At 41.8% G+C, this 17,699-nt stretch overlaps 1 protein-coding gene across 4 annotated transcripts in view; it reads right to left on the bottom strand.

Moving 5' to 3' along the window:
• Positions 1 to 7,389: 7,389 nt before the first annotated feature.
• The window catches only part of mllt10 (MLLT10 histone lysine methyltransferase DOT1L cofactor), a 40,630-nt gene continuing 30,320 nt past the window's right edge, over positions 7,390 to 17,699 (bottom strand). For 3 of the 4 annotated variants that reach the window (XM_029457584.1, XM_029457588.1, XM_029457587.1), the window contains 9 exons: positions 16,642 to 16,759; positions 13,848 to 13,926; positions 12,525 to 12,712; positions 11,563 to 11,712; positions 11,144 to 11,199; positions 10,719 to 10,996; positions 10,471 to 10,491; positions 10,094 to 10,160; positions 7,390 to 9,772 (listed from right to left, as the gene is read on the bottom strand). In XM_029457584.1, coding sequence (XP_029313444.1) covers positions 9,491 to 9,772; positions 10,094 to 10,160; positions 10,471 to 10,491; positions 10,719 to 10,996; positions 11,144 to 11,199; positions 11,563 to 11,712; positions 12,525 to 12,712; positions 13,848 to 13,926; positions 16,642 to 16,759 — 1,239 coding nt within the window. In that variant the 3' untranslated portion in view covers positions 7,390 to 9,490. The remainder of the gene's footprint in view (positions 9,773 to 10,093; positions 10,161 to 10,470; positions 10,492 to 10,718; positions 10,997 to 11,143; positions 11,200 to 11,562; positions 11,713 to 12,524; positions 12,713 to 13,847; positions 13,927 to 16,641; positions 16,760 to 17,699) is intronic. The other variant, XM_029457585.1, reaches the window with a different exon arrangement.

Here is a 17,699-nt window from a genome sequence, read left to right as displayed (position 1 = left end):
GAGCCAACCCGGGGTCCAAAATCCCCCGGTCGAAAAAGCTGCATGTGTACGTATGAAAGGCTGTATATGTTGGCCAGTGTGCACGCGGTCTCAAGGGTTGGGAGATTATGTCGACAAAAGGTGCACCTGGTGCTTTAGATTGAGTTTCTCTCCTCCCCTTCCTCCCTTTATCCCTCTTCCATCCCCCTCTCCCCTTCTTCTCTGACCAACATGGGACTTTTAAAAGATTAGACCACAGCTTTTATAATTGTGCCACTAATGCGTGTCAACAGACAGGCGAGACTAATGGACAACACTGCTTTTTAATATCAGGCATACCTCTTCCACCACACTTTGCAGTTATTTATACTCTTATATAATCATGCAGATTATTGAGCTTTTTCTTTACGTAATTCAGATCTGGTTTCTGTGCAGCTCGTGATGAACAGATATGCATGTGCTCAGTTACATAATGTTCTAATCTTTTGTATTACAATGTAATATCCATACCAGTATCCAGAGGCCACTCCAAAGATTCTTAAATAAACTAACAATACAACTATGTCCTACATTCAAAATCATACTTAAGAAATTATTATGTGCAAAATGTATCAAAGATTTAAAAGTAAAAGTAGAAACGGCTCCCATGACTGATATTATTATATAAATTGTTAAGAATTCTTCTTTAGTAGTTTAGTGTTGTGTTTCCCAACCTGAGGGTCGAGTCCTCTCCGGTGGGTCACCAGATGAGGAAAGAAAAACAAAGTTCAGCTATACAAATTTGTATTTATATTTTAAACTTTTCTCTAATCTTTTTTGTGACATATTGGATAATTTTACCCACTAAAGAAAGGAAATGTCTGTGTTGTTGTAGAGAAGTAGAAGCTTTTCTGTTAAGAGCCATAGCCCAAATTATTGGAAACCACTGCTATAATCTTTAACGATACATTTTATTTAATAAGCTTATCATGTAGTAGTATTTTTGAAAAGGAAATAGCCGTCAGATAAATGTAGTAGTGGCAAAAGTACAATATTGTCCTCTGAAATGTAGTGGAGTAAATGTATAAAGGAAGTACAGGAAATAAATGTGTTTTCAATGTCAATTAATGTATAAAGAAATCTTTTCTCTGTTTAAATAAAGCTCATCTGCAAGGCTCTGCTTTCATGTCTTCTATTTTAGGAGACCCAAAGGCCACGGCTGTTTTTGAGGTGTGATTTTTGCAATAAATTCATTAAACATCTTGTATTAAGGCTACCTGTGTTCAAGGATGTTTTTCAGGATTAAATGCATTTACAGTTCACCATGAGAGCTCTTTTGCGCTCCCTCTCTCTCTCTGAAGAAAAACACCAGAGATACAAGTTAGTAGACGGCTCCTTTGTGTGTGTGTTTTTCAAGGTCTGTGCGATCGCATGCACACATGTTCAAACAGCACACACACTTATTAACCCTTGAAAACCCCACCGCCATCTTTTACTGGACTGATACTCATCACTGTTAATGCAACAAGTCAAGCACACTCACACACAATTATTTGCAAAAATCTCTCTCTGCAGTCTTTATACCTCTCTCTGCCTTTTACTCCCACAGCATGTATTTGTGAGCGAAGGAACTGAATCAGCTGTGTGTGTGTGTGTGTGTGTGTGTGTGTGTGTGTGTGTGTGTGTGTGTGTGTGTGTGTGTGTGTGTGTGTGTGTGTGTTTGCGTGTGCTCTTGTGGGCATCTCATGCAACCCCCCCATTTCCAAAACACACACACACTAGCCTTCCCCTCCAGCCCAGGGGTCTCCAGTCTGTATAATAAATGAGGCCTGCTGATAGGTGGGTGAACAGGGGAGGGGGAGGGCTCTCTCTCTCTCTCTCACTCACTCACACACTCACTCACACACACACACACACACACACACACACACACACACACACACACACACACACACACACACACACACACACACACACACCAGCCTGTACCATTATGCAGCCCGGGTCTATACCATTTAACAGCTGTTGCCGTTGGAGAAATCCCAGGTCTCTTTGCATGCTTGTTGTTCGCTCATTTATCGTGATTGCAGCAACAGTTGTTGGACTTCTCCTCAGTCTCTGACCTTCCTGATTTCAAGACTGTAAATCAGCTTCAAGCCTCCATAGTGTCCTTGAGCAAGGCACTTAGCCCAGGTGTTCGTGTGTGAGAACCCCCCCCCCCCCCCTCTCCCTGCAGCTTTTTAATAATGATGTTTATTAGCTAATCATAAAAACACACACATACAGGTGAGCGAGGGATGATTGTCAGAGGATCTGAGGTTGATAACGTGTTCAGCATGAAGCTTTTGAGCTGAAACAGTAAGATTGATGAATACTAAAATCTAATTTATCACCTGACAACAAGTACAAAAAAATAGAGTCATTTATAATACACCTCTCTTCTACTGTATCACTTCTAATGTAATTATTATACATGGTCACACACACACATGGAAATCCCTCCACCGGCCATCACTAACCAGGCGTGGAATTATTTAATAAAATAGACCTCTCACATAGCCAACCATTGGAAAGTAATTATCAGTAATGATCTGCCGGTGACTGATCTATTTTTACCTGATGATCAAACCAGATCTCATCTCAGATCTATATCCCGTCACATTCATTATAACCCCACAAGATTAAGCCAACATTCATCTCTGCCAGCACCACCTGTCCCTGTAATGGTGTTTCATTCTTCACCCGCAGCCCATTCACAGTCAAGTAAATACAGGAAATACAAAGTAGTGTTTTCTCCCTTTTTCTCCAGGTTTGTTAACATTGTAAATAGAAAAACATGTTTCTGAGTGACTGTGTGTGTCGTGGATTTCTAGTGTTTTTAATGTAGGTCCTTATGGATACTTAAAACATCCCTGTTGGTATCTTACAAATAAATAATTTTGGCAAATTTGTGCCACGCTGCCATAGACTAATCATGCTTTTAAAACAACATGACATATATAAGCCAAAGGGAAAAAAGGGGTTTTGAGATGAGTTTAATTGAATTTATACATAATTTAGTGCATTTCTGTGTGGGTCATGTGGCTTCCCTGCAGTTGGCTGCTGAGGTCGATGGTCTTCAAAACAACACAGTGGAGGTCGACATATAGCAGCCTGCACATCTCACAACACAGCAAACACTATTTCAATTGAAATATAATATTAGAATATATTGGAGAAATAATTAATTAAAGTAAAGCAATGTGACCAAACACATAACTAAAAGTCAGTTTATGAATATAAAAAATATATATACTGTCATAAATTATAAACTGCTTTAAAAATGCCCCCAAGAATATTATAAATATGTCGCTCGCTATATCACATTTCAGGAGAGTGTGTGAAAATTAAAAAAATATTATAATTATAAATTATTATTGTATCTAACATTTGGTAAGATTTTAAATGAAAGTCTCACATGAGTCACATAAAGGGGTCAGATAAGTAACCAGAGGTGCTGCAGCAGTGAACTCGCTGCACACAGCCGGGCTCTGCTGCAGAGCTGCATTTCCCCTTCCGAAGGGGAATAGCAGAGAACACAAAATCTTCACCTCCCCTCTCTTCACCGCTGGATTTATCACGCTCTTGGCCCACAGTGAAGTTTTCCTCCCCGCTTGTTTGCGATTTTCAAAACGCCTTTCTTCTCGCCGGTAGTGGGAGCCGCAGGCAGCGAGGGAGGAACGGCTCGCTGGCCGCGCAGAGCTTCACTTCACGCGGCAGGCGAGTGGACCAAGCGACGCTGAGTCCCGGGAAGAAGCTGCTACACGCCGGGGCTGAACGCTTATAGGCGGCTGCACTTCAACACTTCCCCCGCATATAGTGTACATATAACCAAAGTTATTTATACAGTTTTTTTACATCCAAAATAAATGTATTATTTCTTTATTTGCATAAGTTTTTCATAACTTTGAAATAAACGTTTCAACGTATCTAAAATATAATCAAAATACATAACAAGTAAAGCTATGGTTGTATGTATTGTGGGAATTATTTACATTTGTATTTATTTATTTACATATTTATTGTATGGTAACATGATAAACAAGAATAAATACAATACAAAATATTTACATTTGTATTTATTTAATTACATTTCAGTCATTTTCAATTTATGGTAACATGATAAACAAGAATGAAAATATATATATATTTTCTCAATTTATATAAAATCTTCTCTTCTTCCATAATTGTTTGCAGTTTTATTCTTTCTGTAATTCCATATTTTTAGTAATTGTTTCTAATCTGCAAGTATTCATTAAAGCTGTGGAATAACTTAGCTATATGGTGTCTTGTGTTCCAGGATGTTATTAGTGTAAATGATTGTAACAGTACAGAGTGACTCAAACATCTCCTGATGGGGAGTTTCTCCTGCTCTGTGTTCAGGGTCTACAGGGACAGAAGGTGTTGAGTTGTACAGATTGTGCAGACGCCCCATGAGACACATTTTAAAATGTTAGGCTACATGAACCAAACTGACCAGATTTAACTTTCAAAATAAAACTCTTAATCTTGCAGAATTTAAATTACATTCACTGTAATGTGTCAAGTGTTGTGTACATTTCAGACATGTGCATCGAGAAGCTCCAATCCAAAGTGTCATTGATCTGAGAGGCAGACAGAGAAAGGAAGGGTATCTGTGTGTGCATGTGTGCGTGTGTGTGTGTGTGTGTGTGTGTGTGTGTGTGTGTGTGTGTGTGTGTGTGTGTGTGTGTGTGTGTGTGTCAGGGGCGACAGACTGTTACTCAGCAGAAGAATACGAGCAATCTGAGAATGAAGAGGGATGAGGCTGAATCCTGCTGCTTCTCCTCACCACCATTATCCTACAGGAGAGAGACATGTGGGGACACACACACAACACACACTCTCACACACCCTGGGAATCTCCTCAGCTGTTCCCCCTACATTTTCCTTGTACCCTTCCTCCTCCACCTCGTCTTCCTCCTCCTGCCCTAAACACCTCTGTTCTCCGGATCTGGTTCCACTCGGCACCGGATCAGGGCCCCTGGCAGCTGACTGCAGGTTTCTGGTCAGGATTAAGGCTTCTAATGGCAGCCACTCTGTGATGATTTACACTGCATTACTGTACACACCAGCGGCCGCCTCCTCCTGCTAATGGTTTATTACACCGAGCCTCTCTCAGCTTTATTGCTCTTCGCTCTCTCTCTTTGAGGCTGAGGTCTAATTAAATAATTTAACTGAATTACCAAACATATGCCAAAACCTGTGTAGGAATTACTCACGGTTAACTTGTTTTATGGTTTTGCTTTCATTTCTGCTTGACTGGAGTGAGACGTCGGAGCTGCTCTGAGTTTATCCAGGATGGGAAAGAAGATGGCAGCACATACTGTAAGTATGTGAACAATGCATGTCATGTGAAAACCACGATTCTCCAAACCATCTGCTTTTCAGGATCTAAGTGTATCTTTCAGATCAACTTATCTGAAAACTTATAAATCATGGTTTCCATTGGACAGTGACAGTGTGCCTTTGATTGCAGGTCGTGGTGTAAGTAGTGGTTGATACTTTTAATTTAAATGAACAGAAAAGAAAACTCTAGATTTTCTCTTTTTGAACATGTTAATTTGGTAAAACCATATTTTTGTGTTCTGTAATGTTTTCCAGTAGTCTATTATTGTATGCATTTTATTTATAAAATAATGTTTGAGTTGAATTGTGAATGTAGTAGTTTATGCACACAGTACAGTTTCTAGTGACATATCATTTCAAGCTATATCTTTTTTTCCGTTTATCGATGTAATCAAGTCAATGCTAATCAAATCAAATCAAATGAAGGATTACTCTCTTCAGTTTCACTTTCCTTTAATCTCTTTTTGAAGCTTTGAAAAATGCAACAATTCAAATGTTCGAAGCTACTAGGAAGCATAAAGGAGCCGGCTCAGTGAGAGCCAGGTTCCCATGTAGCTGCAGAACATTCCTCAGTGACCTCTGGAGCCGCAGATATCTGCCCAACATTTGTCTAATCATCCCGGGCTTAACCCTCCTGCTGGCCTGCTATCTGCTCTGCGTGTGTCTGAGTGTGTGTGTGTGTGTGTGTGTGTGTGTGTGTGTCTTCTAACACTGCGGCTTACCAGTGTTTTGACTTTGTGATCAGGCACCTGGTTGGGCAGCACATAGGGGTCCTCTATCAGCTGGTAAGCCCTCCCACCCCCAGGGAGGGTTTCTGGGTGGAGTGTGAGCGATGATGGACACAGGAGCTCTGCCCTCTGTGTGTGTGTGTGTGTGTGTGTGTGTGTGTGTGTGTGTGTGTGTGTGTGTGTGTGTTGCTATTACCAGGAGTGGCGGGGAGGCAGTTTTGATGGTGGAGGCATATAAAAGAGAAGGTTCTGGGTGGTGGTTGTGGTGGAGGTGGGGGGGGTGTATGCTGTTTAAACAGCCTGCCTTTGATTGACAGGGCTGATAGTGAGCAGGAGGGGGCACGGTGAGGGATGTTTGGTAGTGGGAGGGGTGAGTGAGCAAGTGCTTGAGAAAAGAGAAGAGAAAGGGGGATTTGTGTTGTTGAATGCAGGTTAGATTGTGTGTGTGTGTGTGTGTGTGTGTGTGTGTGTGTGTGTGTGTGTGGAAGGGTGGGGGGCTTGAAACTCCTGAAGGGGGTGAGTGGGTGTATTTTTGGGGGAGCAGGGGTGCAGGAGGAAAGTGAGCTTTTAATTACCAGTGCAGAAGCAGATGTAGCAGAATGGTGCCCCCACGTCTAAACACACACACACACACACACACAGGTTGTTTCTTGGCAGCTGGAAGTCATCAGTTTTGGTGTATGTGTGTATATTTGTTAGGACAGGAGCCTTGAAGCACATTGTTTAAATTTAAAGATGTTCAGCTTCTTTTGGCACTTATTAGGTTGATGATTATTCAGCTCGCTCCCTGATTACTGAATAAATTGCATCATGCTGCTGCCATCTCTTCCATAATATTCAACATAACATAAACCAGGTTCATCATCTAAATGTACACAATCTATATTGCACTGTACTATTTTGTGCATATTTAATGTTTTATACATTTGCTTTAAAATATTATCTTAAGCTTTTTAACATCTGGCCAGATGAAAAACAAACTTTGGCTCATTTGCAGTTGTGTCCTATACAAATTAATAAATGTTTATGTCTGCATATTAAAAGCATTTAACATAAAGACATTGTTACTACACATAATTTCTGTTATGAATAAAAATATATACATTTTGAAAATAGCATTTCCATTAAATTGTTTTAAAAATGCATGTTTAGTGCGAATTAAAAAACAAAATCCCTTTATGAGTCAGTATCTTCAGTATTTGTTCAATACATTCCTTTGAAACTGCAACACAACCATTAATGGAAAAAATTCACTGTCTAATGCATCATTTTAACAAACTCCTTGATACAAAGATCCTTTTACTTTATCCAGAGTGTTTCTTTATTTTTGGTGTTTTGAAATACAATGTCAGATTCCCCCCATTATTTTCCACTTGTACAAAATTGATCCAAACAAATGTGTGCACAGATGAAAACACAGTGCCAAGTATAAAATGACTTCTCATCAAGAAAATGGTGCAAAACTTAAAAAACAAAAAAACACTATGTCCCTGCACATATAAAAATAAATTAATACTTTGTGTGTCCAGTCACTGTCAACCTTTTTTGTCTGGTCCTAAAGATTCACACACAAACTGAGGCTTCATTGGCTTTCCTTTACACCAGCACGGCCAATCACAATCACTTATGTACACCAACGGCCAATGAGAAAGGTTTATGTACACTTAACGAGGTAAAAACTGTGCCACTGAACGCCCCCATGACACACTTCCTCCCCCCCTACAAACAGCTATTTACAGCCACACCCCCCCCAATCAGCCAACTATCAAGTAGCTGCTAGCTTTAAAACACAACACAGATAGAAGTCATTAAACGCGTTTACAGCAAGATTAGACTGTATGAGGGATAGAAACAAAAACACAAACAAAACTTTACACAGTAGTACAAAAATGATGTTAAGTTGCAACACCAGCAGGCTTTTAAATATTTCTCCTTACGCCCACGACACAAACAAACCCCCAATAAATAAAAAGCTCAATACAAAGTTGGCTTTGATATTAGAGAATGCAGCAGAATTATATTTCCTGGTTTTATTAAAGAGACCGCACGTCCAGCCTGACGTTACCAAGTCTTTTTGTAATCTGTTGCCTGAGCAAGGCAGCTTAATTACCAGTAGCATTGTGAAGGATTGGGGGACAGGGACACAGGTAAACTGTAAACAAATCCCGCCTTCCGCCTTTGGCCTCAGGCACTTCGGTTTGGACCCCGATTGGCCAGTTCTCACGGTTGTGGGGTTGAAGCGGCCGCTGCTGTCGGCCTTGTAGGTCCTGATAGGCGGGTCCTGCTCGAGAGGTAGGTGCAGCAGGGGGCTCGTTCAGGAAGATGAAATGCAAAGACTTCCACCCGCTGACGACCAACTGTATGCTTTCTCTTTGAGAGTCTGTGCCGTGTGGATTAATGCATCCCTCAACGAACATTCAACGTGCCGTTTTTTCCTTTTCTCTTTTTACATTTCCCTTCCCTGAGTGAGCCCCCTGTATCTGGCCCAGAGAAGAGACAGTCACAAGCAAGGCTTCTGCGGTGACTGTATGAGGCTTGGCTCACTGACATAAATGGATCTACACAACAGTGAGAACGTGCGAGATATTTTCACAAGCCTCTCACCCAATATTCCCCTCGGGTTCGCTGCGAGACAGATGTCAAACATCCATCTGCTACTGTAAAGTCCTGTGGTGGGGAATTGTAGTTTCTTTATTATATATTCATGTATTTCTGCTATTTTTCTTTTTACGTTTGTAGTTCTGCGTATGTGCTGAGTTAGCGGAGGCCCCTGAGAGTGAGACAGCAGAGAGACCAGACCGAGAGGGATGTTAGTGTGGAGGATGGAGAAGCAGTGAGAGAAATGTGGAGACAAAAAGGTAAAGAGAGGAAATGAATGTGACACAGCAACAAGACCAAAAACAAAACATGAAGAAGCGGAATGAGACAAGAGAAGAAAATATTGAGAGAAACTCAGAAAGGAAAAAAGAGATCAAACACACTGTGCTCCTTCACTGACACGAACACACTAAGCTGCTACCAGTGATATCAAAAGAAAACCACTTTCTCAACAGTGACAACATATGAACCTGAAGCAGCACTAAAGCTAAAAATAAAATACAAATCTAAAATTGGATGGACATAAATAGTACAAATGAAGACAAAATGTTAAGACCGTAACCTGAAAAATAAACCTGACAAGGTCAACTACAATGAGCTGGTGACTGCACATACATGCCATCACTCGCCATCGTGTGCAGACCGCTGGAGAGAAGAATCTACCAGGAACACAGACTTCTCTGCTGCCAAAGTTCTCATCACTGAACCACAAAGTCGACCAACAGGCTGATCTCCTGAAGACTCTGCATATTTATTTAAAAAGAAAAAACCAACAACCCAAAAATAAAGAGCATCTGCCGTCATGTCTTCTCTTGCCCTGCGACGCCCACGGCCTTCTCGGCTAGCCGCGGCTTCTGTGCCCCCGAGGCGTGTGTGTCAGCATGAGCGTGCTGCAGCGCCAGGAAGGGGTTGGCGGTGATGGTGCCTTGGCCCTGGGCGCCGGGCAGCAGGTTGTTGATGGGCGGCTGAGCGGAGGAGAGCGGGATGGAGCAAATCTGGGCAGAGGAGGAGTGGGATTGCAGCTGCTGGAGGTCCTGCTGCTGCTGCTGTATTATCAGTTGGTGGAAGAACACCTGCTGCTCCTGAGAGAGAGAGAGAGAGAGAGCGAGAGAGAGAGAGAGAGAGAGAGAGAGAGAGAGAGAGAGAGAGAGGGGGGAGAAAGGAAGATATTTGAGTAGGAAGAAGGACAACAATGAGAGATGGAGAAGAACAGAGCAGAGGAAGGTGGGATGAGAAAAAGAAGAGTTGATAAGCCTGGTGATTTAGGACATTGTGCAAAGGAAAAAAGTAGCTAAATGTCTTTGTGTGTGTCTAACTGTGCGCTAAAGTGGTGATGGCAGAGTGTGTGTGTGTGTGTGTGTGTGTGTGTGTGTGTGTGTGTGTGTGTGTGTGTGTGTGTGTACCGTTTGGAGCTGATGCTGATGCAGGAGGAGTCTTTGCTGCTCTGACAGCACGCCGTGTCGCGCAGCGCTGACGAGAAAAAAGCACAACTACCCGTCAGAACGCAATAAACACTGACGCCAACAAACATTACAGCTTCACACTGCAGGAGAATGCAACATGCAGAGAACAACTCATGAACTGAACCTGAAGAACATGCATGTATTACTATTTACATTTAAACATCTACACTTGTCAAAGAGCAATGATATATATATTTATATCTGAATACAACATCGCCACACACACAAAACATCCAGCATAACAATATCATCCAATCTGTGATTGAAGGGACATGAAGGAGCTACAGGTGGAGCTGATGCTGAGCTGACTGTCTCACCTGTTCTTACTAGTCGCTGAGCTGAAAGAATCCAACACGCAAGCAAAAGGAAAGAAAAATGAGAGGATGCAACAAAAGTTCAGATTCAAACATCTTGGGAAACAGAGTCACGCACGTTCCCTGATATGAGGAGTGCTTGTGGCGTTCTCAGTGCTTTGAGCTGAGGTGACGGAGGCGCTGAAATCTCCAAAGTCTCAACACCGTTAGTGGCGTAAAAGCCTCCAAATGTGTTCAGCCGCCGGACGTACCTGTTATGAACGGACATGACGCCTGTAGCTGCTCCTGTAGTGTGAGGGCCCGCCGGCGTCTGGATCACGCCATTAAGCACCCCGACAATCCCCCCCATGCCCAGTGCACTACCTGCACCCGGAGCGCCCATCAGCCCCGCCACCCTGCCCAGCCCGACTGAGGCCGTTCCCATGGCAGCGACCCCGTTCAGCTGCGGCGGGCTCTGGGAGACGGAGGGAGGGGTGGAGAGAGATGAGGTGGAGCCACTGCTGCTGTGGCCGCCACACGACGCACCGTCCTGAGAGAGAGAAACTTAATGACAACTTTCTTTTTCTGATAATCACAAATGTAAAATCATGACATCAACTCATCTGATGTTTGTTATTACTTTAAGGATTCTGGACTTTGTGATGATATAAGATTCAAACTAACAGTTTGTTCTTACCTGAGCTGTCACAGGTAAACAAGAGTCAGAGGCTCCCAGCTGGCCTCCTTTCATATCTGCAACACAAATCAAAGCAGGTTTAGAGTCTTAATTACATCAAATAATCTGATTATTTTTCAATCAATGATCGTATAGTCTATAAAATGTAAGAAAAATAGTGAAAGATTTGCATTTCTTAAGTTCTGGAAGCCCAAGGCAGGGATTTAAAATGTCTCATTTTGTAGGATATTCAATTTAAAATCCTATAAAACACATAATCTTTACATTTCAGAAGCCAGAAAAGCCTTTTCTCTAATTATAAATCTGTTATCAAAGTTGTAGAATTGTATTCTCTCCATCGATAAATAGATTCATTGACTAATTGTTTCAGTGTGTGTGTGTGTGTGTGTGTGTGTGTGTGTGTGTGTGTGTGTGTGTACCAGAGGAGGCCGTGGATGGGGTGAAAGGCACTGATAGCTGAGCGCTGAGAAGCTGCAGTCTTTCTTTCTTCATGGTCAGAGTTTTAATCTGCTCCTCCAGCCTCCTGTTCTCCTCCTGCAGCTGGTGGAGGGCCTTCAACATGCCCAGCACTGAGAGACACACGGGGAGAGATGAAAAGTGATTGATATGATCGATCAGAGTATTTGAGAGGTATGGAGAACACTTTCTGATAAAACTCTCCACTCTAAGCTTTCAATGTACTGCTGTAATCATCCTGTGTCAGAGTCTTCTAAAACTTAAAATGGTTTTACCTACAGACACCTTAAGACGTCACGTTTTTAACAAGCCAGAACACAGAAGCTCTGACTTTCTGAAAGGCCGGTGTTTCCTCTGTGCACCTCTGCTAAGACTCCTCAGCACTTTGTTCTAATACACAGCGACTGATCAGATCTGAACTTCACAGGGAGGTCAGAGGTCAAGTTTAGCTGCAGCACAGTGACCCTGGTGCCTGTGCAGAGTCAGCGACAAGGACACACAGGATCTTAAAGCTGAGTTCAGATGATGGCCGACCTTTCTACCCTTTCACTTTATAGATCCCTGAATGTTCAGAGAGGCAGATAACTGACGGTAATCAACAATAACGAGAGAAGGCAACAGGATGATGGACCAACTGATAGGAAGAGAGAAGTGGGGCAAAGTGGGAAAATGTTCCCTCAATACTGTTCTGGTGCTGACATGTGTAACAAGAACTGAAAGCTGGGATCTCGTCAGATCTTCGTCTTCTGTTGTTGAATTTGAAAAGTTACATTTCTCAGAGTAAGGTATCGCAGCAGAGAGTAATTTGAAATATGTCAAATGATACCCAGCCCTGTGTGTGTGTGTGTGTGTGTGTGTGTGTGTGTGTGTGTGTGTGTGTGTGTATGTGTGTGAGTGAGGGGATCCTGTGTGTGTGCGTCCTCACCGTCTCCCTGAGCTCCCTGCTGCAGCAGGAAGCTCTGCCCTTCGTTCCACTGCCTCTCCAGGAGCTGCTCTATGCTGGTGGCCACCGGGGGCAGCGTCTCCCCGCCGCCTCCCCCCGCCCCTAGCAACCCCAAGCCCGGCAGCGACCCCGAGGAGTCATAGCGGATCTGCAGGCCACCAATGGGAGAGCTGCATGAAGGGAGGGAGAGAGAGAGGGAGAGAGAGAGCATGGGTAGAAAGGGAGAGATAGAGAGGTCAATGGGGAGATTAACGACCCAACATAAACGTCAGACAAACATAGACACTGCCGGCTATAAAACTACATCAATTTGTTGTTACAGTGGCCTCTAATGATAAGGGGCCAGGCTTTCTGTCTGTGTGTGTGAGGCAGAGAGAGAAAGAGGAAGAAAGAGGACATGCAAGAGAGAGAGACAGACAGAAGGAAGTGGACTGTCTTGATGTGATAAATCTTCGTGTGCTGAAACAATCTGTTGAGTGTGAAACAGAGGAAATGAGGGACAGCAGGAGAGAGAAGAGACAGAAAGACGAGTGTAATGTGGGGAAACGGAAAGTAATGGCAAGATTTCTGCACTGCAAACGTAACTACACTGCACAGATATTGAATGTCAATGTCACAGCATTATTCACACAAATATATGTCATCTATATTAATATTAGGACATTACATTGACTTAAACTACAAAACCCTCAAGGTATTCAAAATGCCATTAAATGTGCTACTTTAAATAGAAAATCTAACATTTTCTCTTCTATTACAGTATTTTATTTTTAAATTAAATGTCACCCTTCCCACACACACACACAAATGATGCAGGATGTGACTACAGGTGCAGGGTGAAAAAAAAGAAAAGAAAAATAGTGAAATTGGAACCAACCTCATCAAGTGAAATTATCCATCCCACAAAGAAGTAGAAACAAACAAAAGTGTGTTTGTATCATCAATATTCCCATCCTGAGAGATCCATGCAAATGCTCCCAAATGAAGGAGATGCAGAAAATGGTCAGACTGTCCTTCCATGTGTGATTAAAAAAAATCTAACTGGAGTTGAAGGATGGTTACCACCTTCAAAAACACAAGTTATCGTTGGTTGAGAGAGCGAGAATAGCCTGTAGGGGTGAGAGCGAAAGGGAGAGTGTGCATGTGTGTATGTGAGGAGTGAGAGGAAGAAAGAGGAGACGAGGGGCCAGCGGAGGGAAAAGCAGAGAGGGGGATGGGTGAAGGGGGGGCAGTGAGGAATGTAAATGGGGAGGGAGCATCTGTGTGTGTGTGTGTGTGTATGTGTGTGTGTGTGTACACACTCACCGCGGGGTGGTCTTGGGAGAAGCTCTTATGGAGAAGCCCTGAGCTCCGACGCCACTGCTGCCGTCTCCCACCTCCTGATCTACACACACACACACAAAAATCAATTGTACATCTAAGACCAAACCCACACTAATCCAGCTAAAGTTAAAAACACATGTTAAAACCACATTTTCAGGTCATTTTTGTAAAGTCTCTGTCCACACTGAAACACTTGAACAACAGGGAAAAAATTAATCCTTTCTTCGTTTTGTTTTGGTGGGTAAATCACAGCCAACATGTGGTGTGAGATGTGAGACCTTCTGCGTAAAGATTAGATTAGATTGTGGATGTACATTTAACCTGGTAACCCGGCGAACAGTATTTCCTGCACAGTTGCACAGGAAGTTAGTGGCTAAATTGACATTTAATAAAAAAAAATATGTATCTGTAACATCATATTCAGAGTTTTTTTTTTTAAACTTAATACTTTTTACCAATTTTATGAGAAGTTCCTATAAACATGATTTTAAACTGCTAGGTAAATACAATATATTTTTATATGTTTATATATTATATATTTATTTTATAATAATCTATATAATATAATTCAGGCTAACTGTACATCATTTTGTCCTCGTCCACACTACAGCTGCAGAAATTAATCAATTAGGTGTCAATTATTAAAATATTCGCCAACTATTTTGATAAATGATTAATCTGTTTGAGTACATTTTTAAGAAAAAGTCAAAATTCTCTAATTCCAGCTTCTTAAATGTGAATATATTCAAGTTTTTTCTCTGTGAAAGTAAACGGAATATATTTGAGGACAAAACTAAACCTTTGAGGACGTCATCTCGGGCAAACACTGGTGGACACTTTTCACCATTCTCTGGTATTTTATAGACCAAGTAACTAATCAATTAATAGATTATTAGTTACTATTAGCTGCTTAGTTAAAAAAAACAAGGGCTGAGAGCCAAAACAAAGAGAGAAACTTGCATTGTTAAATTGAGCCAGCATAGTGTTGACGTATTGTCACACTTGGCTCTGATGCAACCTCCAAAACTTTGTCTCTCTTCCTTTGAATCTCATTCACACACGAGCCTTCATTCAGACTGCATGTGCACTTCTCTCGCTACCTTCTGTGAGAGTCTCTACCTCCTCCCTCCGGGCCCCTGGCCAGACGCTTCTTTTCATTTTCCTCAGTGAGAGTAATGAATCACACATGCATGCAAATGCACACTTTTGCATTTACACACTCACACAAACTCCCCTCTACTTAAGACAGTCAATCCGAGCTTTTACCCCCACCAGGTCACCACTCTAGTCCCTCGATCGCCTTCTTTTTCAAGTCCTTTTTCTCTCATAACCCTTCCCGTCCTGGCACCTCCCTCCAGACACTCGAAAGCAAAGAGAAGCGGCTGCCAAAGTAAACAGGCTACATGCATACAAACACACGCACACCTTGCACATTTGTGCTCACATGACCCTTACTAGTTCACAAACACAACTTCACGCTTGTGTAGCTGCACACACGTGCTGTACACGACAGTGTGCATAACTAAGGAGAGACGGGCTGCACAGCAATGAGTTTCATTACTGGTTAGAGATTAAATGATTAGTCAATCGACTGATTATCAAAATCGTTGCCCATTTATTTTCAATCATTTCAGGCAAATTTACAGCAAAAAAGCAAAACAATTCTTCTCAAATGTGAAGGATTTGCTGCTTTTTCCTATTTTAAGATCTCTGAAAAATGTAACATCTTTGGCTTTTAGACTGTTGGACAAAAACAAGAGGTCACTTTGGGATCTGAGAAATTCCATTAGGCATATTTCACAGTTAATCCATTGATCAGGAAAGTAATTGGCAAATACACTGATAATGACATTAAAAGCTATTAATTATTTTATAGATAATTACAATACAATATAAAATCTAAGTATACCATTTTTTCCTTATTAATACTTTCATAATTATTTAATTCTACTTTTTATTTAATTAAATATATAACATTTATCTAAAATAAAATAAAATATTTTTCTGATAAAATTAGAAAAGTTGCCACTAAGGTGTGACGATTTGTATTCTATGCAACCAAACTTTTTTCTCGGAAATTACACAAAGCTTTCTTGTGTAGACACACAGAACACCCATCCACCCACCCACCCACACCCACACCCCCCTGTGGCCCCCTGTCATTCAGCCTGATTAGTGAGTTGACCTGCGGGTCAGGGTGGATCTGGCTCTGATGACTGCTGACCAACAGCAGGAACTAACTACCTTCCGGCTCCTCGCTCTTAACTCTCTCCTCCTCTCCCTCCTCTCCTTTTTCTTCTCTCCTCTCTGTTCAACCAGATGTCTCGTATCAGGAAGTGGCTACTCTGATTTCTAAAGCCACGTCTTACTCCTTCATCAGCTCTTGTGCACTGGACACACAACAAACCCCTGTTTTTCTACTTCAGGAGCTCCTGAAGGCAGCTCCCGGCTCCCTCTGCTCCCCCGTCCTCCTCCTTCTCTGACTCCGGCTACAGCTCAGAGAAGAGTTCTGTGTTTTACATGTAAATGATATGTGTGTGAGCCCATGAGCCGTATTTGTTTGTGTTTGTGTGACGGAGAGGACGGGGAACAATCACGCCGTGTAACTGGAGCTGAGTGGGAGGAGCTTGAAAATATCAGGAGTGCTGACCCTTGACCTCTCTGTGGGACCGAGGGGGCGTGACCTATCCATTATCTCCCCCTCTAACACACATGCATACATTTGTCACACACACACACACACACACACACAGCCACATTAGTTATGTTGCCGTACCTGCTGGTGAGGCCTCGGACTGGGCGATGAGTGCCGCCATGGCCGAGTTGGGATTCAGCCTGTTACCGAACATGTGTGAGGGAGCGAGGTTGAAGACCGACCCTGGCAGACCGCCCACCTGTAGACAGAGGCACAGACAATGAGCCACAAGAAGCCACGTTTCACTGTTAATGAAACTATGGTTATACGTCACTTAACAGGCAATTCTTAGGGTTTTTTTGTAGCCATGTTCCCTTTAATGGATAGTTGAAGTCAGTAAACACGGATCAGTCCGCCCACAATGCAGTGAAATGCTATCCGTCTTAACTGCGTGGATATCAGGACGTTTTTCAACCTCGAGAAATGAACATGAAGCGACGCCTCAAATGTTAAACTGCTTCTATAAAATAGTAGGAAATAAAATACATTTTCATTGAATTAAACAGAATTATAGGGCTTCAATTTACAATTATTTTTGATTAATTCTTATTTTAATGATTAATAATCATTATGGAATTATCCAAAAATTATTTTCTTGATTTATAAATTATAGTCAAGTGAATAAAATATATATATTGTTTAAATGCCTGTTACAATACAAATTAACAAATCAACAGTGCTAAAAAAGAGCTTTTCAGTGTCTTATCAAGTGTTGCTGATTTACCTTCAGTTGATGTTAAGTCCATTGTTTTAGCACTTTATGTTTATTTAAAATATGTCATTCTTGAACAGCAGCAAAGCAATGTCATCTATATAAGAGAGTAAACTGATATTTAAAGCTTATGTTGCGTCGTCACAAGTGTTTCCTTGGTGTGTATTTACAGCACCAACAAGCTATAAGTTTTCTTTTTAATGGTGTTATTGCAACATGTGATCTGATCAATCAGCGGTTTGAGAATTTAAATTCTCCACTATTGCTTCAATCTCATCACAAAGCATCTACATATTATTTCATGCCAGTGAAGCTTATTTGAATGGAATAGAAATATAATGTGGATTTAACAACACTTTATTATCATTTCATGTATAAAGAAACCTGGATATTATAAATGCACGGCTCATTATTCTGCACACGGGGC

The sequence above is a fragment of the Cottoperca gobio genome, chromosome 20, assembly GCF_900634415.1.
Source record: "Cottoperca gobio chromosome 20, fCotGob3.1, whole genome shotgun sequence".
NCBI lineage: Eukaryota > Metazoa > Chordata > Actinopteri > Perciformes > Bovichtidae > Cottoperca > Cottoperca gobio.
Note: the sequence above shows the minus strand (reverse complement) of the source record. Positions and strands in the feature narration are given on the sequence as shown.